At 43.4% G+C, this 25599-nt stretch overlaps 1 protein-coding gene and 1 long non-coding RNA gene across 3 annotated transcripts; one reads left to right on the plus strand and one right to left on the minus strand.

Annotated features, from left to right (window-relative positions):
* Window positions 1-1743: 1743 nt before the first annotated feature.
* Window positions 1744-25160, minus strand: LOC113017926 (uncharacterized). The gene is made up of 7 exons (XM_080299329.1): window positions 24474-25160; window positions 17206-17544; window positions 15661-15999; window positions 14961-15062; window positions 10008-10334; window positions 7536-7862; window positions 1744-7253 (listed from the first exon to the last, which is right to left on the minus strand). Exons 1-7 carry the CDS (start codon window positions 24508-24510, stop codon window positions 6805-6807), a joined length of 1920 nt encoding a protein of 639 aa, XP_080155455.1. The 5' UTR covers window positions 24511-25160; the 3' UTR covers window positions 1744-6804.
* Window positions 21634-23789, plus strand: LOC145425879 (uncharacterized). Of its 2 annotated transcripts, XR_013906657.1 has the most exons (3): window positions 21634-21735; window positions 22515-22632; window positions 23492-23789. It is a non-coding gene; the product is annotated as an uncharacterized LOC145425879 (long non-coding RNA). The 2 variants fall into 2 exon arrangements; XR_013906656.1 differs by lacking the exon at window positions 21634-21735 and having other exon boundaries at window positions 22234-22632.
* Window positions 25161-25599: the final 439 nt, after the last annotated feature.

A 25599-nucleotide genomic window follows, 5' to 3' on the forward strand; every position in this document is an offset into this window, starting at 1 on the left:
TGTTTCAGGGTCAGACTGAGGTCTCCAGTTTTCAGCAGGTCTTCATTCATCTTCGTTCGGTCTCTGTAAACCTGGTGCTGTTCTTCAGGCTGGTCAGAGCCGTTCTTATACACGTGGACCTTCCTGTATGAACTGTACCACCACCTCACTTCAGCATCTTCAGGCAGGTTTTGTGTGGTGTTGAAGGGCAGCTGGACAGACTCCGCCCCCTCCTCCACCTCCACCTGACACACTGAGAGGACAACAAACACAACATGAGCTGTACAAAGTGTGATTGGTGTTCAGAGCAGCATCATGTGACTCTTGTTCTGCACTAAATGAAGCGATGGAGTGGCGCCTCCTTCAGGCAGAGAAACAGCTCATGGAGAGAAATAATTATTAGAGCAAAAACAAGAGTGGAGCTGCAAATAAGGCCGAGAGGAACGCTGCAGAAAACTGTTCATGTGTGAATTCATCACTTCATAGATTTCTTTGAGCACTAAAATCAGAGCTGCTTCTATTTCTAATATGACAGCTGTACATTAGAGCTGCAACACTTTAAATGTGAGCCATAAAAACATGATGCTCTACAAGTGCATTCAGCTCTGACACTGTCACATCATGAAGGAGACGTGGAAATCACTTTGTTACACAAATCAAAGTCAAATCAGTTCTATTGATGGAATATTGTGTGATCAATAGACTGATCAGTTTCTAATCTGTCATCGATCAGCTGGAAATCCAGCATGTCAAACAGACAGGCAGCAGATTAGGACCAAACACAAACACAGTGAGACTTTTTCTTCACAGCAGTTGCAGGTAAACTGCAGCAACAATGCGACTCAGACAGTTTCTGTGTAACTGCAGGGCTTCCTGCGCTGCTGTTAGTCAGACACGGATCAACAGGTTGTGGATAGAAAGCAGATTCCTTCAGCAGAGGATCCATATCACACGTGAAGCATGTCGTCGGGAAACAATCAGTGAAAATGGGACACTTTGAGCCTCAAACTCTGAACATGACCTGCTGCAGACCAGCTGATGTGTTCAGTTACCATGGTGAGGAATTTCACAATAAAGGAGGCGTGCGCTCTGTCTTTTCCCGGCCCGACGCTCTGGGACGTTTTAGACAAGTTTCCTGGCAGAATACGATCCCGTCCGGAGGCCGACACCATCCTTATCCACATGGGCACCAACCGGACTCCAAACAGCGCTCCCACTTCCTCAAACTGGACTTTGTGTGTCTTTGTGAGGCTGTGAAACAAGCCCACCGTAGTGTTTGTATCTGCGGCCCCACTCCCACCTGTGGCCGTGGGGCGTTTGGGCGGCTGCTCGGCCTCCACACCTGGCTCTCCTCTGTGTGTGACTCCCACAGCCTGGGCTTTAGAGACAACTTCAATGTTTTCTGGGACAGGAGGCATCTTTCTGCAGCAGATGGGCTCCACTTCAACCAATCAGGAGCCAGATCCTCTCTGCTAACATATCATATGGAGTCCAGCAGGAAACACTCCATCAAGTACCTGTCCACACCTGCCCACACCTGCTGACCGCTCCGTCACTGACTGACGTCCCCCAGGTCCTAGTCCCTATCACCTCAGTTCCACTCTAAACACTAATACATGTTCAGCTGGACTCGGAGCCTCTGGAGACATTTTGGATGTTCCAGTCATAATAACTAACAGGACAGTTTGTGCAAGGTGGAGGAAATCTGCTGCATCATCCCACTGATGAAGCATTCAGCTCCACCCTACAGTTTCTTTGCTGCCTCCACCCACCTTGGTTCACTTTGCTCTTCTTAATGTTGGAGCTCTGAATAGTCAGGCTTTTATTCTGAAGGATTCTACAACTTCCCATCAGCTTGATTTGATGTTTTGAACAGAAACATGATGAAACCTGAATCTGCTTTCACCCCTCCCTGAAAGCCCAAATTCACTCTCAGTTTAGTTCAGCTGGAGCCGAGATGACACAGAGAGCCTTTGGTCCATGAGATCTATCTAGGAGACATCAGTAACATCAGCTTTGTGTCAGCCGTCCTGTAGAACGCTTCCATACAGCTGCTTCTGTCTCTGAGTATCTCTCAGCTTCAGCTGGGACTCCACCCAGGTGTTGGTTGGTTGTTGGCACAGAGCTGCTGCAGTGACTCACAGCTGCTTTCATCCAGTTTAGATTCAATGGTGACTTTAAGCGTGTTTCATGTATGAAAGCCAATAAAGACAGAATGAGTGGTCAGAGGTGTCATAATGATATTCATGGTCAGATTTACTAACAGTTACAAAGCTGCTGTCTGAATTTACTAAAGAGCTGCAGGTCAGTCTGGGACTGAAACACGAGGAGCAAACTGGTGCCATGCTGCAGTCACAAACATGAGCTGATGGCTGATCTACCAGCAACGTGCTGCTTTCTATACAAACATGCAGCCAATCATGACTCTGTCAGAGCAGCCAATCAGAGGAAAGCAGCAGATGAGGGCGTGTGAGGCAGAGAGTGATGGAGCCACCAGAATAATCCACAGTAAGCTCAGGTTTCACTGATGAGTTTCTCTGTGGAAACAGATGAATGAGAGGAGGCTGAAGGAGGATCAATATGTTTGTGATATCAGGGAGAACTCTGCTGATAGAAGCTGCTGGGACTGTGTGAGGTCCTGAGGACTGAGACTCAGGTGGAGCTCAGGATTTATCAGAGGAGAGCTGCATGATTACAAACTGAACTGTGAGGATCAGCTGACTGTACATGAACATGATTCAGCATCAGATCTGATCACTTACACACTCTGATAACATCTCCCCCTCTCTGTGCAAATACATCAACACTGCTAGAAGCAACAAGCACATCAGGATCAATCACATTTTGATTGCTTTTTGTGTTACATTGAGAACAATCTGCAGTAAAGTGTGCGTCACACACCTGATTTATCTCAACACTTTCCTTTGAAAGTGAAACAAACACATATGAAATAATCCAGCCACAGAAACTGTCCACAGCTTTCAGTCTCCACATTTGAAGCTCTGCAGGAAACCCTGACAGCAGCTTTTTAGCTCCAAAGCAGGTTTAGCTCTGGTGCAGAGTGTTGGTGACTCTGCCCGTGGACACAGTTATTTCTGCAGGTGACCTTGTTACAGGTGCATTTGGAGGAGACTCAAAGCTTTGTGGCAGGGAGTTTACTGCAGACTGCAGCATGTTTAATAGCAAGCATGATGTGAGCCTGATGTGGCTGATAGCTGCTTCTAGCAGTCTTCATGTATGTGGAATGAGAGGGGAGATGTTATCAGGACCAGTTGCTGATTGGACGTCTCAAAGCTGTGAGCGCAGCGCTGAAACTTTGTCCTGTAGCTCTTCACTCAGTCCTCACCCTGAGTGTTTAGAGCCCAGCCCCACATATTCCTGCTCCTCAGGAATTCTGGGATTTGGAGGAAACACAGCTAAACTGACCTGAAGCTAAGGGGGAGGAGCCACAATACAAGCTGCATCCAGCCAATGGGTGCACTGTTGAGCCATGGATGTGCAGAGGGTCACATGTTTAGTCCCATTTGTAGAAATGTGTCCATAATGAAGACAAATGCAGTCACACAGCTCTGCAACAGCACAAATCACTTTGATGGAGTTTGTTTGTGCTGCTCTCAGATCTGTACAACACTGACATGTGTGTCAACATGCTGCAGACTCACAAAGATGTGCCGTGTTAGCTTCATGTGTCCATCTGACACTATATTATAGTGACTTGAAGAAATCCCTGCAGCATCAATGCAGAACAAACAGAGGCCACGTGTGGCACAGTTCCTGTAACGGGATGAATCCGTGGATGTGTCGGGATCTGACGCTGAATCATGTTGCTGTTCTTTTCCACATGGTGCAGGTCAGCTGTTCCACACAGATGTCAGCTTTCTAGAAGAGTTAGTCTGGAATAAAGCAGCTCTCCTCTGGACCAATCCTGCCTCCAGCTGAGCCGTCACACACACACAGTCCCAGCAGTTTGTAGCACAGCAGTGATGCTTCTATCAGAAACATGCTGCTTCTCCTTCATCCTCCTCTCATTGATCTGAATCAGCTGTTTTCACAGAGAAACGCTGCACAAATCCTTCACTCCACTATTTCTGTCAGCAGAGGACTCGCTCTATCATGGCTGCTGCTCCTTTTTCACTCATTTGTGCTTTGAATCCAATCTGTTTCTCATCATCACCATGAACAGGCTGCTCATCAATCAGCACATTAGCTGTAGATCAGCTGCACACTGATGAAGATGCTCAGACAGACGGGCTGGGCACACAGAGGACTTTATGATCTGTTCTTCAATTCAGTCCAACATGGATCATTTCTGCTCACAGTCCAATCATCTCTGGAAACTTGTGCTTCCATGGCACAGCTGGGCTACTTCAACAAATAGCGCTACACCTCTGGTTGTCAGCTTCACCATCGCTCTCCCCGTGGCTACAGTACAAGTGAGCTGACACATCCATCAGTGGAGGCTGTGGGCCAGTAAGGAGCAGCAGCTGCCTGCAACATGGGCTTTACATTGAAAACAGCCACAAGTCTGGGCCTAACCACGCCTTTGGACTTCTTCTTCATTCCAATGAGATTTACATTTCAGGGAGTTCCCCTGGAAAAAGAGCCATTTTGAAAGCTGTTTGCTGACTTCATCAATAATCTGCTTCAGTCATCCAGATGAGAATCCTGAGAATGGAGCAGCCCTGATAGCAGCTCATAGGATCACAGTGTTTTTCATTCAGCTGGTTGATTTCACAGGTTAGGAGGTGAACAATCTAACTGTGCTCCTCCTTCCACCTTTGGACCACTCATTTAGTGACAGCCAGGATGTGACAATCAGCTGTGACACAGGAAAACATGAGGTGGGAAACTCTGGAGAAGATCTGCTTTTCTCTACAGGGAGGCTCGCACATCTAATCTGCTCACCATCACTCAACTCACTTCAACAACATGCTGACTCAGTCATTTCTGCACGTTTCCTCATGTTACAGCCCTGACTTCAGTTCAGCTGAGGAGGAGATGAGGGAGGAGAGAGCAGTGGTGGAGGAGGCAGATAAGGAAGAAGAGGAGGAGAAGATCCAAAGAGGAGGCAGGGGGAGAGGCTCAGGAAGAGTTAGATCAGAGACTTTGAGCCATCATGGACTCCCACTCCTTCCATCCAGCCCTGTGTGGATCAGCAGCTCCAAAATGTCTGCTCACTCATGTTCTTCCTGTCTGTGCTCTTCTTTCATTTCACTCATTATATATGAGCTGCTCCTAAATCACACTGGATATGGATTTTCTGTCCATCCACACTAATTCTCTTCATCCTCACCTGATTGTTTGGATGCTCTTTGACAGCACATTGAAAATCCTCACAGTGACTTCTATTGCCACACTGACTGGACACATACAAAGTTGAAGGCTTCATGTGTTTGGCACAAATAATACTTTGGTAGGTCTGAGTTGTGTTTTGAACCATCTCTCAGGACCAAAGTCTTTTTGCTTCCTTCAAAAAGAGCTGAAGGCTTTTTACCTCACAGTTTGTCCTTTGATATTATTGGATGATGGACTGTGGGAAACACAAATGTGCACTTCTTAATGGCTCATATGTGCTGTGAAAGAGCTCTTTGTGATCTTGAAGCTTTTCAATAGTTTTTCTTTGGCTGTTTGTAAAGTTTTCTGTGTGAACTCTCAGGAATCTGGAGCAGTCTAATAGAAGTCTACTGGGGTACAGAGGGAGGAGCTTCTGTCAGACTCTTTCTGATGAGGAACTGAAGCCGCTCTCATGGTCTCATCAAATCATCAGACTCTGCTGAGAACAACAGTCATGTGACCTCTCAGAACAAACAGCCTGTTAGTTTCCTGCTGCCTCCATCACTCACTTTCATTCACTCTCAATCACACCAACATGTTAAAGCAGCGCTATAGCTCACCTGGCTGAGCAGGTGGGCTGAAGGCGGGGCTTACTACAGGTGCCTGTGTGTCCCTCACTCTCTCCCCACTTTCCTGTCTACTCTCTGCACCTATATAATAAAGGCAAACATGCCTCCAATAGAAACCTTTGCAAACACAAAGTCCCACAGCAGCCCCGTGTTCTCCGGCTAAAATGAGAGTTTTTGTCAGTGGAGTCTGGTGGCTTTAACCACACAAACATTACAGCTGCGCTCAAATATCACAAAGAGCTGTGACAGCAGAGAAACACATGACCATCCTCCAAATATCATCTAGAAATAGAAATGTGTCCACTGTGGGACGTGTGAGGCTGACATTAATATGTCTTAAAGTGGGAGATGAAGAAATGACTCCAGGGCCCAAATCATGGAGACAAACATCAATCCACACTTCACTTTGTTTCCTGTCTCTAAAGTGGGAATATTTCAGTGTGATGAACAAACGGCCTCCAACAAATGAAGCTGATTTCCTTTTCCTGTCTTTTCTCCAGCGGCCTCAGCTTCTTCCTCTTTCCCCTGTCTTCTTCTGCAGACGCTCCTCTGTAGCTTCAAGCTGTTTCTCTTTACAAGGAGAGCTACAAACCTTTGCATCCAGCCACAAACACCCCATGGGCTCCTCTGGATCATCACACTCAGCATTTTCACAATAAAAGCCTCGTATTTATGGCTGCTCCACCCTGACATGTGACAACATCCAAATGACTGGATCAAAGTGTTTGAATGATCTCAGCAGCTTTAAAACTATTGATATTTATACATTTACACTGATTTGGACTAAACTAACAAAACTATTGATTTGATCCAAACTCACATCATGCCAGAGGCTTTTATTTTGAAGGTAGGATCATTTTAATGCTCTTCTTAGTTCATTTAAACACACAGTTGCTCCGCCTCCACATTTTTGGCTTTTAGATCAAAACATCAAAGAATTTATTTTATTTGAATGAACTGAAAATAGATTCAAACTAAAAGCTTTTAGAGAATAAACTCCTGCATGACCTCTGACCTTTGACCTGTATCTACAGCACTGACCTCTGACTTTCAGCTCCACTTGTTTCTTCAGCAGGATGTTTCCCTCGCTGCTGTAGACGGTGCAGGTGTAGGTCCTGTTGTCTCCATCTGTGGGGTATTTCAGGGTCAGACTGAGGTCTCCAGTTTTCAGCAGGTCTTCATTCATCTTCGTTCGGTCTCTGTAAACCTGGTGCTGTTTGTGAGGCTGGTCAGAGCCGTTCTCATACACGTGGACCTTCCTGTTGTATCTGTTCTCCTTCCACTCCACTTTAGCGTCTTCAGGCAGGTGAAGTGTGGTGTTGAAGGGCAGCTGGACAGACTCCACCCCTGAATCCACCTCCACCTGGGGGACTGAGAGGACAACAAAGCACAACATGAGCTTGGATGGAGACATTTGTGTTGACTCTAACAGGCTGAATGCTGCTGCTTCACTGGGAGCTCACTGTTAGATAGAAAGTGGTCAGTGTGAAGAGGAGACGCAGCTCCTGCTCCTCAGGAATTCTGGGATTTGGAGGAAACACAGCTAAACTGACCTAAAGCTATCAAGGAGGTCAAGGGGGAGGAGCCACAATACAAGCTGCATCCAGCCAGTGGGTGCACTGTTGACCTTTGACCTGAATCTACAGCACTGACCTTTGACTTTCAGCACCACTTCCTTCTTGATCAGGATCTTCTTCCTGTTGTTGTAGGCGGTGCAGGTGTAGGTGGAGTTGTCCCAGTCTGTGGGGTATTTCAGGGTCAGACTCAGGTCTCCAGTTTTCAGCAGGTTTCTCCTCAGCTCTGTTCGGCCTCTGTAACTCTGGTCCTGGTCTTCAGGCCAGTCAGAGCCGTTCTGGTACACGTGGACCTTCTTGGAGCTTTTGACCATCCACTCCACCTTTGTGTCTCTGGGCAGGTGAATTGTAGTTTTGCAGGGCAGCTGGATAGACTTCACCTCTGTAACCACCTCCACCTGCAGGACTGAGATGCAGAGGAGGAGGAAAAGTTTGTGTAAGAGAAGCAGGACGAGGAGAAAGAACTGTGGTAGAGCTTTTACTTATTAATGAAATCACAATCTTAGAGAAAATAAATGGAAAAATAAAAAGCATGGGCACTGATTTATGCACAGCTTCATTCTTTTGTTTTTCAACCAGTTTGGTGGACTCACAGAATGGTTAAAATTATAATTGTGAGAAACAGCCACTGAAAAGTGCTCGGGGACATGGCATTAGCCAAAGTTTGGTGAGATGGGAGTTTGCTCATTATTTGTAAAAATGCAGAACAAAAGAAAAAAGCTCTGAAACTACGAGTATTGTGCAAAAGAGAAGTACTGGAAAGGAAGACTGTTGGAGAGAAAAGTGGAGCAGGAGGAGGGATTTCTGGGATTCCTGTGGAGAAAATCTGAAGTGAAGAAAGTAATTAGAGGAGGAGACGTTACAGGCTCAAGTTGACTGCAGGCTTTCAGCAATGGAGAGAAGGTGCACAGGACATTAGTTTTACTGGAATTTAAAGATGAAGTGCTCCCTGATAAAGTTATGATAGGCTATATGGAGCCTCGCTACGTGCTTCCAACCGGCATTTAATGAGGGGGATGTGAGATGAAAACCAGCACAGAGAGACTTTAAAATGGTTGTCATGGTGATTCTACTGTAGATACACTAACGCTTAATCATAGATCATTGGGGAGGAAGGATAGTTTGTTGTGGGGACTTTAACTCACATAGCAGTTTATGGGGAATCAGGATGACAGTAATGGGATTATTAGCAGGAATAACTGAGGATAGGGAGTTTAAATACTGGTACACAGGTGGATTTTATGAGGGGATAAGGTATCAGCAGCTGATTTTACATTGGTTTCTCAGTCTCTGGCTGGAATTTGCTGGTATTTACATTTTAAAAACATTTTATATTCTTACATTTTTGAAAGAAACGGGTATTTCAACAAGAATCTAATGGTGGTACGGTAGAGTCTGATCCTTACTCCAGTCTACAAGGTGGCAGCAGTGCACCTAGAAGCTGTTTGCCAACCGGCATAAAAAGAAGCAGCAGCAGCCTCAGAGTGCCTTTCCAAAAGGTTCAATACGTTGTGTCAGTAGAAATTACTTCTTCTATGGTCCATGGTCTGTGAGCCAGTGTTTACATTTTGGGTGGTGGGTTCATTTATATTCTAAGGTTTAGTGTCTATTTCCTAGTTCTAGTTCAGCTGTGACCACTACTCTGGGAGTGGTCACAGCTGCTGTGAGCGAGTGGCTGTGATTGGACTGGGATAATCGAGGCAGGTGTATTTGATTTCACTCCTACTGTGGTTCACTCACAGCCCACACTGCAAACACTGCTGTGATTCTGTCTCTGTGCAGGTGTGTCGTATGGTCAGACTGTAAAAGATGACTTCAAATGTTTGGACAGCTTGGACTGTGTGTTTTATTCATTTTTATGATCATTGTTGTAATTAATTATCTTTTAGAATTTTACTGGTTTTCATCTTTTGCCCACAGCTGATGATGATCAGACCAAGAATCTCTGTGTATTACAAACTGTATTACTTATCACTCAAGCCTTCCTGTCCTTTTCACACTACAAAACGTCCACAACCCCTTTCCCAGCTCCACGTAGCCATGGACCCAGGACACTGGCACAGTAGGTTACATACATCTTAACACTTAACCCCTCCCCTGTTGATTTTGTCACAGGTCTAGTCTGAAAACACAGAATATAAAATGGCACTAAAAAAATATTTGAGATGTTTCACATCCAAGAAGCTCTCAAAATTCAACTACACAATAATAAATGTAACAACAGGGTTGAAGTTTCTAGTTAATAGACTTGGACATTACACACAGAGTTTATTAATCACACACTGGGGACATTCACTTGTTACAGCAGCACAAGAGACCAGAAGAAAAGCTGAATTAGAGATGTATTAGAAAAATAAAGAGCAGCAAATCCAGAGAATCAGCCGTACACTGTTTGGTTTTTGTTTTTTTTAGCACGTGCTCATAGGGGTCATGTGATTGTTGGGGTTTTCTGCTGTCTGTATTATTTTAGGGTCTTTGCCTCACAATATGAAGCGACAACCGTTGTTGTGATTTGGTGCTATACAAATAAAACTGAGTTGCTTCCACTGACCTCTGAACTGGAGCTCCACCCTTTTCTTCAGCAGGATTTTTCTCTCCCTGCTGTAGACGGTGCAGGTGTATTTGCCTGCTTCTCCATCTGTGGGGTGTTTCAGGGTCAGACTGAGGTCTCCAGTTTTCAGCAGGTCTTCATTCATCTTCGTTCGGTCTCTGTAAGCCTGGTGCTGTTCTTCAGGCTGGTCAGAGCCGTTCTTGTACACGTGGACCTTTTCAAAATTACTGTCCATCCACTCCACTTTAGCGTCTTCAGGGAGGTGACGTGTGGTTTTGCAGGCCAGCTGAACAGACTCCACCCCTGAATCCACCTCCACCTGGGGGACTGAGAGCACAACAAAGCACAACATGAGCTGTACAGACAGCAGCAGCACCAAGAACATTTTCTTTGACTAAAATATTCAACAGAATTAACATTTTAATGGAAAGAGGAAGTAAAATAGTTGTGCAGAGCAGCATAGATAAATGATAAACACAAACTAAAAATGTCAGACTGATGCTGATGAATTAAAACTTTGATTTAATGTAAATGGTAAAAGTAAAAGCCTGTGTATTATTTCACTGTTTCACTTTTGTGATAGATTTTATTTATCAGGTACAAACCCCTCCTGTCTCTGTCGCATTGACATGTAATTATTATGTGATTGCAATGTTCAAAATTGAGTGTTTAATCTGGTTTCATGTTGTGTTGTTTCCACCTAATGCTGGACTTGAGAGTTGTGCCTTGTGGTGCATGCTTTTGGTGGATGTTCAATTAAGTGCATATCCTGCCAGAGCCTGAGGACTCGAGCCAGAAAGAGCAGGCTGGCCGTGTATATCATGCTCAAACATCAGTCGGAGCCTGGCTCTTTATTCTGCTCCAAACATCAAAAGAATAACCTTCAGGAGCAGTTACACCTCCTCTGGAAAAGGTGAGAAATTTTGCATCATCCAATAAAACCAAAACTCTGTGTTCTGCTAATTCATGTGAACCTTTAACTGATAAATGCATAAAGAAAAGTTTTGAATTGTTTCAATAACTTTATTGTATTTAATAAATATGCACAAATTTAGAATATGATGGCTACAAAAATCTGTAAAAGCTACAAGGCAGTTCAGATGTGACTCAAAACTGTACAGAAAGGTCAAGTAACAGCAGACTGGAAGACTCTACGTTAACCAGGCTCACCGGTGGCAGGTGAGCTATAAAAGAAGCATCCATCAAAGTAAGGAAAGGATGAGTTGTGTACCTGTACTCACAGAAGGATTGTTATTAACCCCTCTGTCAATCGCTACCTTAACGTGGTGGCGGGGTTTGTGTGTCCCAGGGATCCCAGGGGCTATGGTGTCGGGTCTCCTATGGTAAATTGGTCCTGGGTGAGGGACCAGACAAAGGGCGGCTTACCTGAGGGTGCTCCAACTGGGGACTATGTCGTCCTACTGGGAGACTTAAACGCTCATGTGGGGAACAACAGTGAGGTCTGGAGAGGCGTGATTAGCGGTAACGGCCTGTCTGATCTGAACTTGAGCGGTGTTCTGTTACCGGACTTCTGTCCAAACCACAGTTCGTCCATAACAAACACCATATTAGAACATAAGGCCATCCATAAGTGCACGTGGCACCAGCAGATTCTAGGCAGCTTGATGATCGATTTTGTATTAGTATCATCAGATCTGCAGCCAAATGTTCTGGACACTCAGGTGAAGAGAGGGGCTGAGCTGTCAACTGATCAGGTGGTGGGAAAGGATGTTGGGCAGACCTGGCACTCCTAAACGTATAGTGAAGGTGCACTGGGAGCACCTGGCAGAGGTCCATGAAATACATTCGGCATTCCAAGAGAGACTGGGGATCATGAGTCTGGGGCCGAGGGGGATGACTTGTCTATCACCAGGGATGAGGTCACTGAGGCAGTAAAACAACTCCTTGATCATCAGGTGGTGGTCTGCAGCTCACATTGGAGCATTTCCCAACTGAATGTGAAGCAGCAGGAATCAGAATCAGCACCTCCAAATATGAGGCCATGGTCCTCAGCCGGAAAAAGGTAGAGTGACCAATCCGGGACAATTACTTCGTAGTGAGGAATTTAGTCATCCGTGGGGGCTCGGAGTAGCTCCTGCTCCTCCACATCGAAAGGAGCCAGTTGAGGAGGTTCTGGAACGTGACAGGTTTGCCCCCTGGGTGCCTCCTGGGTGAGGTGTTCTGGGCATGTGCCAGTGGGAGGAGGCCCTGAGGTAGACCCAGGGCATGCTGGAGAGATAATATCTCTCAGCTGGGCTGTGAGCGCCTTGGTGTTCCCCCAGACAAGCTGGAGGAGGTGGCCGAGAGAGGTCTGGGCTTCTCTATTAGGCTGCTGCCCCCACGACGCGGCCCCAGATCAGCATTAGAAAATGGATGGTTGGATTGTTATTAAGTCCTTTTGATAGGCTCCAGCCCCACCCACAACCCTAAAATCAGATAAGTGTAAGAGGACGGATGGACGGATTGTTACTGAGTCCAAAAGTAACATTTCTCAATGCAAGACTGCAGAGAACTTGGGACGTTCTGCATGTACAGAATATCATATTGTGAAAAGATCCAGAAAATTCAGAGACGTCTCAGTGCACAAAGGATGAAGTCAGAAACCACTGTGTGATCTTGAAGCCCTCAGGCAGCACTGCCTAAGAAACCATAGTGTCACGAACAGCAGGCTCAGGATTACTTCTCATTACCAATGTCACTTAAGACAGTCTGTTGCTCCCTCAAGAAATGCAGCTTGAAACTGTGTTGCGCTGTGAGGAAGCCAAACATCGACTCAACTCAGATGGACTGCAGGACTGTGGAACTGTGTGCTTTGATCAGGTGAGTCCACATTTCAGCTTGTTTTTTGGAGAAAAAAAACAGTTCTCTGTACCAAAGATGAAAATCTTCCAGACTGTTATCTGTGAAAAGTGCAAAACCTGTTATAGTCTGGGGATGCGTCAGTGTCCATGACATGGCTAAGCTGCACTCATGACAGAACCGCTGACTCTGACCCTGAGGATTGTAGACAGACACATCATCCTTAAACGGACAGATTATTATTCAGGAGGATGATGAAAGATCACGTTCCGCATGGGCTACAACATTATGACTCCACAGACATCCTGCTGCCAGTCCAGATCCATCTCCTATTGAAAATGTATGGCTCACAATGAAGAGGAGTTTTATATCAGTATGTCTGTGGAGGTTCTCATCCAGGTCATGCAAATCAAAGGAGCTTGGAAAGAAAGCAACTGGACTTCTTTCACCTCTCATCCGAGAAGCTTCTTCAGTTCTACAAAGGTGGAGAGTCCCAGATATTTAAACCCTAGTGGGAGGTGTCCATTAAGAGGGTGACCCACTATTGATCATGTGACTCTTCACATGAGCCAAGGCATGAAAAAGGGTGGGGGTCATTATCAGCACAGGTTTTGGGTCAAACCATTGTTAGACCTTGCCTCATCCTATCATGTGACCTATTGAGGTCAAGAAGGCATGACAGGGTGAGGCAAGATCTGACAATGGTTTCTCACAATGACCAATAATGGATCAGTGACACTCATAAGGGACACTCCCACTAGGGCTTCAAATCCAGGACTGCACCATTTGGTCTCAGAACTGAAGAAGCTTCTCAGATGAGAAGTAAGTCCAGCCCCTTTTCTTTCCAAGCTCCTTGGATTTATATCAGAGTGCAGAACATTTCCATCTGGAAAGACTACAACCTCCTCAGATCAGAAGGTGAGGAGAAGTGAGGCTGAGCCAACCGTCGATGGTTTTTACAAGGGCGAATTATCTATTTATTTGCCCATGAGTAAGTTTGCTAATAATGTTGGTTGAAGCTAACAGAAGCAGTCAACAGAAAAATAATAGTGTTGTTTTAACTTCACCCTCTTCAGAGTGCGCAAAATGTAGCAGCGATTCATTTATTAAACTCATAACAGAAGAAAGAACAGCAGTAGTCTGTGTTCAGAAAAAACAAAATCATTTTATTTAAATAAAAAAATCCACAATGGTGGAAACAAAGAGAAACTGGCTTCTTCTTCCACTATAAGCGTGTTTACAGGCCGTTCAGTGTTTATGTCTCACACACTCGACCAAACAACAAACAAGTTAGAAAACCAAAATGTCTTTTCCAGCAACCATAAAAAAATCTCAGACGTAAAGTTAAGTGTTCTGTGCGATTTGGCACATCTCAAATAAATAAATATATAAAGGAATAATCCAAAATTCCCTCCAAACAAAACTCATATTTCTGTGCCATGTGTGACATCAATGGGAAATGTTTTTCATGCAGTTTCCACAGAGCCAGTGGATCTTCTTCTCCGTCTACGACCTCCTGCATGATTACACTGCTCCACCCATCAAAGAGTCTGCACATGCGCGAATATATCGCCTATCATCGGTTGTTGGACTGACGATTGTCGGAAAAGTTTTACATATCGCCCAAACTTATGTTGCAGCCATCAAATCCTAAATGTAAATATATTTACTAATGTGGACCCTGATGTTTATCTGCTTAACTAAAGATTAGCTATTATTGTTGGGTCTTTGCCTCACAATATAAAGTGTCTTGAGGTAACTGTAAAAAGTGTAAAGTGTGCGTGTTAGTCCCTATAGGGAAATAATTCCTCTGCATTTAACCCATTCACCCAGTGAAGCAGTGGGCAGCCACCAATGCAGCGCCTGGGGAGCAGTGTGTAGGGACGGTACCTTGCTCAGGGGTACCTCAGGGTAGCCGTTCAGTGGAGTCGAACCCCCGACCTTCCGATCATGGGGCCACCACTCTACCTACTGAGCTATCCCTGCCCAACTGTTGTTGTGATTTGGCGCCGTATAAATAAAACTGAATTGAATGCTTGAGGAAAGTTGTTGTGAGCATACACACCAGCTAGAAAGTCTCTTTGTATAAAGGTGAACAGTCTTAATCATTTTTAGATATTTTTTTTAAATAATAAACTTGTGTTTTTTTTTTACCTCTGTAGAAGAGTTTCCATAAATATACTCCAAGACCCACAATGGCAGCGATGGCCAGGACAGCCAGGATCACCGAGGCCTCAGCTGGGAAAGTGTACGGCGCTGTGAGACCAAGAACAGAACAAGGTTTACATGGACACCATTATTCTGATCCAAAATAAAGAGTCAGTCTCTAACAGGTCTGCTGAGTGTTTCACAGGTCAAAGAATGAAGTCAGCAGGATGGATTTCTTCTACATCAGTTAGAAAACACCTCCACCCAAACTGAAAGAGCAGTGAAGACACCATCAGTCTGAATAACTCACGTTCCAGGAAACTATCAAAGTCATAGCAAGGCTCAGGGCTAAAGCAGAAAGTGGTCAAATCCTTATTAGTCACACTATAACATGTGTTATGTGTTTGTACAATAAATTTTAATTTGAGATCCTGAAATGCTGCAAACATAAAACTACAGACTGTAAAAAACAATCGCGTTTTAATAAAGTTTAAACTCTACTTTTACTTTCATTACATGTTATCCTGTTTTAACAAACAGTTCCTGCTCTGCTGCTCCAATCACTGACTGACTCTCTGGAAAAGACAAACAATCCTCTGCTCCATGAATGAGTCTGACCTTCAAATCATCTCCATCAGGCTGTTTCTGAGCACCATGAGTTCCCTGTCAAATAAAGACATCAGCTTTAATGTTCAGACAAACTGACCTTTGACCTGCAGCTGAACATCTGTCAGTCTGGGTTCTTCTCCCGTCACTCTGATGGTGCAGGTGTAGTTGCTGCTGTCAAAGATGTGGGGTTTCCTCAGAGTGAGGCTGAAGTCTCCAGTCTGCAGAGTGTCAGTCTTCATGGATGTTCGGTCTCTGTAACGCTGGTTTTGATCTGTCAGCTCGTCCTCTTCCTGCTGACGCTGGTGGACGGTTGGAGGATTGAGGTCGTAGCGGCTCCACACCCCTGTGGTGGGTCCAGATACAAACGGGATGTGACAGGGCAGCAGGGCTGACTCCGCCCCCTCGTACACCTCCATGGTGAAGACTTGGTGGGACACTGTGAGGACACAGAGACACATGAATCAGCTGTGTGCAGAGACGGCAAAAGGACAGACAGTCTGTACTTAAGTCAAAGTACAGATACGTGTGTTAAGAATACTCCAGTAAAAGTTGAAGTACTGATTTAACTTCTACAGTACAGGCTCTGAAATGTACTCAAAGTAACTCTTTGATTGATACATGAGAAACCTTTTCTGCATACAGTAAACTGTATTGATGATGTCTTTATACTAGATGGTTGGCAGTTGGTATAAAGGTTGAATCCAGTGAATGAATATAAGTGTCATCTTTGCTACACTTGATGTGAGTGAACTCTGACCCTGAACAGCACAGCTGCTGTGCAGCAGTGCTGACCCTGAACAGCACAGCTGCTGTGCAGCAGTCACACACTGTTCTTTACTGTAAACTAATCACAGAAAGGTGAGTTAACCTGTTTATCCTGCAGTCATTTCTTGGTGAGGTACCTCAGCTTATTTACTGGATACTTCACAATATGAAAAAACAAATTTCCTTCATATACAGATTTAATGTCTGATTTCACAACTGAAAACTAAAATTTACAATTAAAGAGCAGAATAGAGGAGAAAAGAAGAGAGCAGAACACAACAGAATACAACAGAAAAGATTAAACTAAAACAATCGAACAAAATGGCAAGAAAAGAATAGAAGAAAATAGAACACAACATAATACAACAGAACACAATTCAACACTAAAGATCATAACAGAAAAAAACCCAAATAGGACAGAATATAACAGAATAAGATAGAAAAGAATAGAATAGAATGTAAGAGAAGAGAATAAAGTAGAGTTGAGTAGAGTAGAATAGAGAGCCATTATGATCAGTTTTGATGGCCACAGCGTCAGAACCTGATGTTAACAGTTTGGATGTTGGGTTAGAGTCTCTAACGTCTGAAAATCGTCTGTTTCCTGTTGCTGTCTTTGGAGTCTCTGTAAGTCAGACCTTTCTGTGCTGCTCACACCTGAAGCTGTTTGGACCTCCTGCTTTAGTTCTTATGAATGTGTGAGGACATTTATGAACAGTGAGGCTGAACTCAGTCTGTAGATGAGCAGCAGAGTGGAGGTTTGTCCTCGATGAAGACTGAAGCTGTTCACACAGGCTGATGATAGCTGAGCCTGAACATCTGTGTAAACAGCTACAACAAAGGTTAAACAGTCAACAGTCTTTCTTGGTGTGTTACTGACCTTTGACCTGCAGCTCTACTCCTGCCAGTGTCCGTTCATTTCCAAATGCAGTGATGGTGCAGGTGTAGGTGCCGCTGTCAGAGGTGATGGGGTTCCTCAGAGTGAGGCTGAAGTCTCCGGTCCTCAGAGAGTCCGTCTTCATGGACGTTCGTCTCCTGTAACGCTGGTTTTGGTCTCTCAGTTCATCTCCTCTGAGGCTACGCTGGTGGACGACTGGAAGACTGAGGTCGTGGCGGCTCCACATCAGAGTGGGGTCACGAGGCACAGAAGTGTCCTTGCAGAGCAGCAGGACAGACTCCACCCCCTCATACACCTCCAGAGCTGAGGCATGCTGGGAAACTTAGGACACAGAGACAGAAACATGAATCAGCTGTGTGTGAGTCTAAACCTGAACTCTGCATCAGTTCACTCTGAGTTTAGTCCACATTTTTTGCATGCAAATAAACAGATCTGGGCCAATCAGATCACTGCATTTGGCAGCAAACTCATAGCTCAAAATGTGCACTGAACATCCATCCATCTATTCTCTTCCACTTATCCAGTTCAGAGTCACGGGGGAGCTGGAGTCTATCTCAGCTATCGTAGTGTGGACCATGGACAGGTCAGCAGTCTCAGGGAAAAACACAGAGACAACCATTCACACCGATGGAGATTTAGAATGATCCAATAACCCAGCCACACTCACTGTGTGTGTTTGGGAGGAAAGCAGAGTACCTGGAGAGAACCCACACAAACATGTGGAGAACATGCAGAAAGGCCTGATGGTGGAGTCAAACCTTCTTGCTGTGAGGCAACAGTGCTAACCACTGCACCACCGTGCTGCCTGCTGAATATACAATGAGACGGAAACAGGAAAACCAGGAAATTCTCACTGTTGCTGCCTTTTCCCGAGCAATGGAAAAACCAAGAATCTCTGTTTCTTCCTTCCTTTGTTCAGAAACATCAGGACCATCATCATCACTTCATGTCTACACCATTGTTTAGATTGTGTGTTTCTGGGATGCATTTTTCAGAAAATCACAGCATTTCCTCATTTGTAAAATATATCAGTGGTTTGTAGATGGAGCTGTGTTAATGATGAGAACAACTACATAAAAGCATCCATGGATCATCACTGCAGCATTAAACTAGAGCAAAGTAAATCCACCTTCTGCAGCAGCCTGGATTAATATTTACATCTTTAGTGTTTTTACTTCTGATCCTAAGTTTCCATGAAACAGATCATTTCTGCTGTCACAGCAGTTAAAACGTTGGAGGTTTACAGTAAGATGTTTCCTGTTCATCAGAGCTCTAAACAGTCCATGTCTGTCACAGCTTATATTAGGTTAAGTTTAAGTTCAAAGGTTTAATGTGACGTTTGATTTGACTGTGATCAGACACACGTCATCCTCTCCAGGTACAGACTGCTGTTATTGTCGAGTTATTTTAAATATGAAATGTGTAGCAATCAGCTGTTGTTGTGAACGCTACACCTCTTCTTCTCTTTCACTCAGTCAGAGGATGATCTTTGTATTAAGGTGGAACTTCAGTATAAATGATTATGTTCACAAACAGATGTTACTAAGCTGCCCACTTATGTACAAACATAATATTTACATAATTCTTATCCCATGAAAATCACATCTGGAACAACAAAAATAAAAATAAGAGACTTTTTATCAAACCAACTGATCAGAAACATCGTTCTCAGAAGCTCGACTGTGCCTCGTTTCCTTTTGGATCAATAACTCTGAACATTAACTGGAAACAGTTTTTACTTCTGAATGTTCAGAGGTGACTTTAAATGATCCTCAGCTGTGAAGATGTTCTTAACTTTGCTCGTTCTGAAACAGTGACGCTTCTCTGCTGGACTGATGTGATGAACTTTGTTCATAAAACAGGTTTTATTGTCTCTTTGTACCATCGTTACCGAGGACGATGGTGATTCATTTTTCATTTATGGTGAATATCACATCCACAGCTGACAGTTTCCACACCTGAAACCAAAGTTTAACACATTTTAATCTTGTTTCAGTCGTTTTACAAATAACTTGAAGCTCAGTCTCTGAGAACAAAAACAGAGTCTTTGTAATTCTGTAAACCCTCGAGCATTGCATGTGTTGTTCATGCTGTCTGCACTGTGTGACTTCATCTGTCATATTTATACTTTTCTGTAAACTGTTTGTGTTCAATAAAGGTTAAAAACATCGAGGCTCTGACAGTAAAAGTCCTGAAAGTGTTCTTAAAGCTGTGAAATGGAGCCGCAAACACTTGGAACAGATCCGGTTGTTTAACCTCGTTTGTTCCTGATCTGTTTGTGATTCATGTGGCTTGTTGTGACCTGATAAACTCTGTGTTCTTTATTTAAAATGTCTGAAATATCTCATCAAACCTCACATGTAACTATAACTGTCATGGTCTGTGTGCTGGTGGGCAGGAAACGGACCCAACATGCAGACTCAAACTCAAAATGCAGCTTTATTTACAGACAGGACGATTACAAAAACTAAACTGGGAAATGCTAAAGCTACTCACAAGGAAACACAGGGAGGCGCACACAACTATGAGGGAGACACTGACCTACATACGCAGACAGAGGGCAGAGACACAAGCAGGGATCCAATAAACTAAACTGAACAACCATAGAATAAATAATGAACTAACAAAATACAAAAATACAAGAAAACTGAGAATGCTGAGTGAAAATGACCCAGGACCCTGACAATGACATTAATCAGAGAGTTGGGACAGTTACTGTGACTGAACCATGAACAGTATGAACAGTGACTCATTAAACATGTCTGCTGCAGCTGTCACAGAGTCGTCTATCAGTGATACTCAGATTACATCAGATTACAAACGTGTCTAATCTCTGTCTCAGAGCAGAGATTTTCTCTAAATGAGATTCATTTTTATCCAGTAATGGCAGAAATAATGACATCACCTCACAGCTCAGCAGGACATCAAATATTAACTGAACAATTATTAAAAAAAATAAAATCTCATAAACTGCAGCAAAAAGATGTTTTTTAAATAAAACTTTTAATCTTTCAATACGTTCAGTTTTAGATCTTTATTTAAACTCTACTGAACAAACTAGTTGAACCAGTCAGGCAGGAATTCATGTTTGTTTCACACAATGAAGAAACACAGACACTGTTGGATTTTTAGGATTTAGTCTGTCAGCAGTTCTCCAAACATGTTTAGCTGCTCATTTGAGCATCGCTCTTATTTTACAGCGTTCACACCGTCGTGCACAACTACAGCTTCTAAGAGTTTTATCTCAAAACAAGATTTCTGTATTTAACACATCACTGAGACCCTTTGTGACACACAATACACACTGATATATTTATGCATTTATAAGGTTATTATAACCAAGCTGTTATCAACACTGTGTTCATGTTCTGTCTTCAGGTGGGCCTGTGATCAGTTTTATAGCTGCAGCATTTAGAGATGAAAACATCCAGAAATCAGAAGAACGTCCACCGTCACACAGCACGAGTTCAAACAGTCACACAGAAAGAATCAACTTGTCTTCTGCAAACACCACCGAGTTCTTATTAAACATGGATGAAACCCTGTAGCCCTTTAAAATAGCCACACCCACAGCAGATAATAATAATATAATAATGTTATAATATTTTAAGGACAAACAAAGAGACTAAAATGTCACATTAGTGCTTTTATTATTATTTTATTAGATTCTTATTAACTGGTTTTATCCCAAAGTCAACACAAAACAAGCGTAAACATGAATCAAATCCTTATAAACGTGTAAACTGTGTCATTATGTTACTGAAGAAAGCTTCTTTACCTCCATCACAGTGACAGGAGAACATCCACCCAGCCCACAGACACCGTCTAAATCTGTGTTCATGCAAACAAACTGCTTCACCTTCTGTCTGAAGCCTCTGATCACTGCTTCCTCTGTTAGTCCAGTAGAAGCTCTGGTACCATTAAACCGTTTCCTTTCCATGGACCAGCAGGATCATGTTCCTGGACGGGGACAGCAGCACAGCTCCTGTGATGTCCTCCACCATCAAACTGGTCTCCACACATAAAAGACGTCAGAGTAATGAAACATTCATAGGATGATGATGCTGACATACATCCAAACATTTCTGTCCACTAACACAACGAGTACTGTGGAAAACATCACTTCAGAATCTCATTGATACAGTTTCACCTGTATTAAACAGCTAGCTGTAGTTATCTGGCTGTGTTTCAATGAACTGTTAATAGTTCAACAATCTGTCAACAATGGGCTGTAATAAGTAAAAATGTCTCTGAGACATTCATTTAATAAGGCTCACTTTAACCTAATAGATGTCTCTGCAGTTTTTAATCTGGAGATACAAAGTTCATTGAAAACAAAGTGAGCTAAGTTAGCTTAACTAAGTTAGCTTAACTAAGTTAGCTTAACTTTATGTGCAATTATTCCTGAAAGGGTAAAAAACTCCTGTGAGCTCAGTCCTGGAGTAAAGTCAGCACCAGGACAGAAAACTGAACGATTAAACCTGCTACACTCAAATAAATCCTGTCCATGAGGTCTTTTTTAAACTTGTAACTCTTTAAATCTTCTCTCTATGTTAGCTAATATGCTGTTAGCTAATATGCTGTAAGCTAATGTGCTGTAAGCTAATATGCTGTTAGCTAATGTGCTGTAAACTAATATGCTGTAAGCTAATATGCTGTTAGTTAATATGCTGTTAGCTAATGTGCTGTAAGCTAATGTGCTATAAGCTAATGTGCTGTTAGCTAATATGCTGTTAGCTAATATGCTGTAAGCTAATGTGCTGTAAGCTAATATGCTGTAAGCTAATGTGCTGTAAGCTAATATGCTGTTAGCTAATGTGCTGTAAACTAATATGCTGTAAGCTAATATGCTGTTAGCTAATATGCTGTTAGCTAATATGCTGTAAGCTAATATGCTGTTAGCTAATATGCTGTAAGCTAATGTGCTGTAAGCTAATGTGCTGTTAGCTGATGTGCTGTAAGCTAATATGCTGTAAGCTAATTTGCTGTTAGCTGATGTGCTGTAAGCTAATGTGCTGTAAGTTAATGTGCTGTTAGCTGATGTGCTGTAAACTAATATGCTGTAAGCTAATGTGCTGTTAGCTGATGTGCTGTAAGCTAACTGGTTCAGTCTCACAGTTCTAAATAAAATCATGATCAGCTTCATTGTCTCCTCCCAGTCTGATGTTACTGAACAGCAAACATGAGTTAACCTGACAGCACAGTTTACTGACCTGTTTGAGTCCACAGAGCTTCTGTGAAGTCTGATCGTGGTCAGAAATAAAATGAGTCGATCCTCTGTGGGTCTGCAGTGAGTCTGATGGATCTGAAGGAGAGCTGATCCTGTGGAATCAGGGACTCCGTGGATCTGCTGACTGAGGATGGATCCACCCTGGAGTCTGTTACTATCTGGGAATCATCCACAGCCTGGTGCCTTTGACTTATCTAAAAAAATATTTGTTTCTTTGTTTGTTTTTTAATTAAATCAAATCTTGTTGGATTGATTCACGGCTTAAATGAGGATGAGGAATGAAGAAAATAACCAGAATTTTAGAAGCTCTTAATATAGTGAGCAGTCACTATGCAGGCAGCAGATATTAAAAATGAATTTATTTATTTATGTATGTAATGGATTTTAATGTTATTAGCCTGCATACTTTCTGTGCATGCATACATGTATGTTTCCTCCACACATTCATACTCTGATGCATCAGAGTATGTATGTGTGAAGCTGCCCCCCACCAACAACCTTTTCACCTGTGCAAGTTCTTGTTGTTTTATCAGTGCGGACTGCAGAGTGTTTTTCTGCTTTAAAGCTTGTAAAAATCACCTTCTGTTGGTTTTGTTAGAAGAGATAATGACATAATAAATGGTTTAAAGTGTTTTTGTTGACTCCATTTACATATTGGAGGTTGTTCCATTCCTCACTGAAGAGGTTTGTGCCTCCCTGAGTCAGTGTCTGACGTCACACTGTCAGCTTTCATCAGTGTTTTCAGATTCAGCCCTGAGAATTCAGACTGAACCTTCATGATGATTCAGATGAAGATGAAACTTTTAGTCAGTTTCTTTGCTGTCTGTGTCATAATTACCTCATAGTTACTCCTCATCCTCCTCATGTTGTTCTTCACACTCTTATCTGTTCTTTATCACAAGATTTTACTTTATAATAACAGCAAATCTTTTTTAAAGGACAATGTTCTGCAGCAGTAAGAATAATAACTGTATAAACTCAGCAATTCTCGTTTTCTCACAGTGACTATTTTCAGCTCTTGTTTTTGTGTTCCTGCAGATCTCAGACCTCCTGGTTCTCTGGAGAACTGAAGCACTAAAGAGTCTCGGCCTTTATCTGCAGGAAACCAGACTGATCATGAAGATCAGCAGGTCAGCTGATCTGTGGACACACACAGCTACTTTAAACCTCAAACTGTGACCAGTGTGTTTAACCCTTTAAATAACTGGATGAAGCTGCAGCAGGATTTTGTCTGATTCTTTTCTTTTGTTTCCTGCTTCAGAGAAATTCCCTGAAATATGTAACATGACAAAAATATGATCATCAGATTTTCAATAAAATCTGTTGCAGAATTGAACCTGAGCCCTGCAGCAGCCTTTCAGCTGCTCGACCCACTGAGCTAAACTGGGACACAAGCTTCACATCCTGAGCTGTGTGCATGTTGTCTCTACTTAAACAGATGAGAAGGTCTGTGATTAGACAGAGTTTTTTAAAGCTCGATGTGCACACGTTACATGCACTTCTCTCCACGACCACTAGATGTCCCCACACTCTGTGCTGACTCCAATGATCAGAGCTGCTGAGCCTGTTTGCAGACAGAGGAGGAGCTCCTGGTGATCCGTGTGGCACTAAAAAGCTCTGATAACGTCCATCCAGCAGCTGATAACAGGGACATTTGGTGCCATGTCAGAGCTGCACAGTCAATCATCCGTTTGGCTCTTTAGTTTGAAGAGTTCAAAGCAGCAGCAGAGAATCTAAAGTGTGTCACACAGCACCAAGTTTCCTTTGGTCACATATGAAATGTGAGTCCGAGCTTCAGCTACACAACAACACACACAGCAGCTGATTGTAACATGAGCTCATCTGAAAGTCACCAAGAAGAATCCAGAGATTTGAAAGTTGCTGCTTTGGATTGTTAGTTTGATCTGAATCAGAATCCAGTGTTTGATGGAAATCTCCTCCTGCTGCACTTCAACACATTAAAGAGAGAGAGATGAAAGAAAAGCTGATGATGAGAGCAGAGAGAGGAAGGTGTACTTACCGTGCAGGAGGATCACAAACACCACAAACATCTTCATGTTCCTGTCAAACTCAGAGACTCTTTAAAAGCCCTTCAGGACATCAGCTCACAGCAGCTTCACTTTCCTCTGCTGATCATCTACTGACACTCTCACACTGCTTCACTGTCACAGCTCAGAGTTCAGCTTCACACTTTGTTAAAGCACATCTGTGGAATGAAGTCCGGCCGGCCACAGATCACTTCTGAGGAAAGAGGAGGACGTCGGCTTTCCTCCTAGTTTCACGCCCGAGCGCTCCGGTTGGAGGCGGCTGCTGCAGCCTCACCCTGATACGCACAAAGCTCCGCCTCCAGTCCTGACGCTGAAACATCCACTGTAGCTACAATGATGCAGATGTGACCCTCAGCAGCTGGATTTCCTCTCCATAGATGTGTTTCCATGCAGATCATGGACATAAAGCAGCTCCAGGATGAAGAGTGTGAAAGAACTTCTTCCACTACAGTATTCATTACAGCACTGTGACACTCCACAAACCCTCACACTGTCTCAATCCCTGTTTCCAGTTTGACTGAGAGAAGGCCTGAAGCTCAGCCAATCACAGGACAGGAAGTGATCAGCTGACACAGTGATTTGAAGCTGTCAGGGTGAGGCTGCTTCATGCAGGTGTGAAACTATGAGGAAGCTGAACGCCTTCTCTTTCCTCAGAAGTGATCTGTGGCAGTCTGCCATCATGTTTGGCTGCTCACACTAAGGCTACGTCCACACGTACTTTGGAAAACTGAGATTTTCTGTTTGTGTTTTAAAGAAAATCTCGCCAAAAACGCAGTCAAACACGGTCAAGAACATGTCAAATCCACGCCGTGTAGAAATGTTGGCCAATCAGGAGTCTAGAAGCCTGGGAGGGAAAGAGTGAGCAGGTTTGATGCAAAGCTGAAGTACTTCTGAAAAGTGTTTGTGTTTTTAAGTGCCTTCATCAAATGTTAATGACCAAAATCAGTACTCTGGCTGCTGTAGACTCACAACTTAGGAATGAACAAATGCATACAACATGCATAAATTTAAATTAAATACAAATTAAATTCATTAAAAACCGACAACGACGTGGCGTCTGGATTTAGGTTGTGAGAGCGTCTGTGTTGACTCTGTTCA

This window comes from Astatotilapia calliptera, chromosome 3 (assembly GCF_964374335.1).
Source record: "Astatotilapia calliptera chromosome 3, fAstCal68.1, whole genome shotgun sequence".
NCBI classification, from domain to species: Eukaryota; Metazoa; Chordata; class Actinopteri; order Cichliformes; family Cichlidae; genus Astatotilapia; species Astatotilapia calliptera.

Excerpts from the sequence above, each read along its gene's own strand:
- LOC113017926 (XM_080299329.1), bottom strand. The coding sequence starts at position 24,510 with ATGAAGATGTTTGTGGTGTTTGTGATCCTCCTGCACG. Across the intron at positions 17,545-24,473 it reads GTTTGTGATCCTCCTGCACG|TTTCCCAGCATGCCTCAGCT; the intron begins GTAAGTACACCT and ends CTGTGTCCTAAG. Across the intron at positions 15,063-15,660 it reads TGTTCAGCTGCAGGTCAAAG|CGCCGTACACTTTCCCAGCT; the intron begins GTCAGTTTGTCT and ends TTGGTCTCACAG.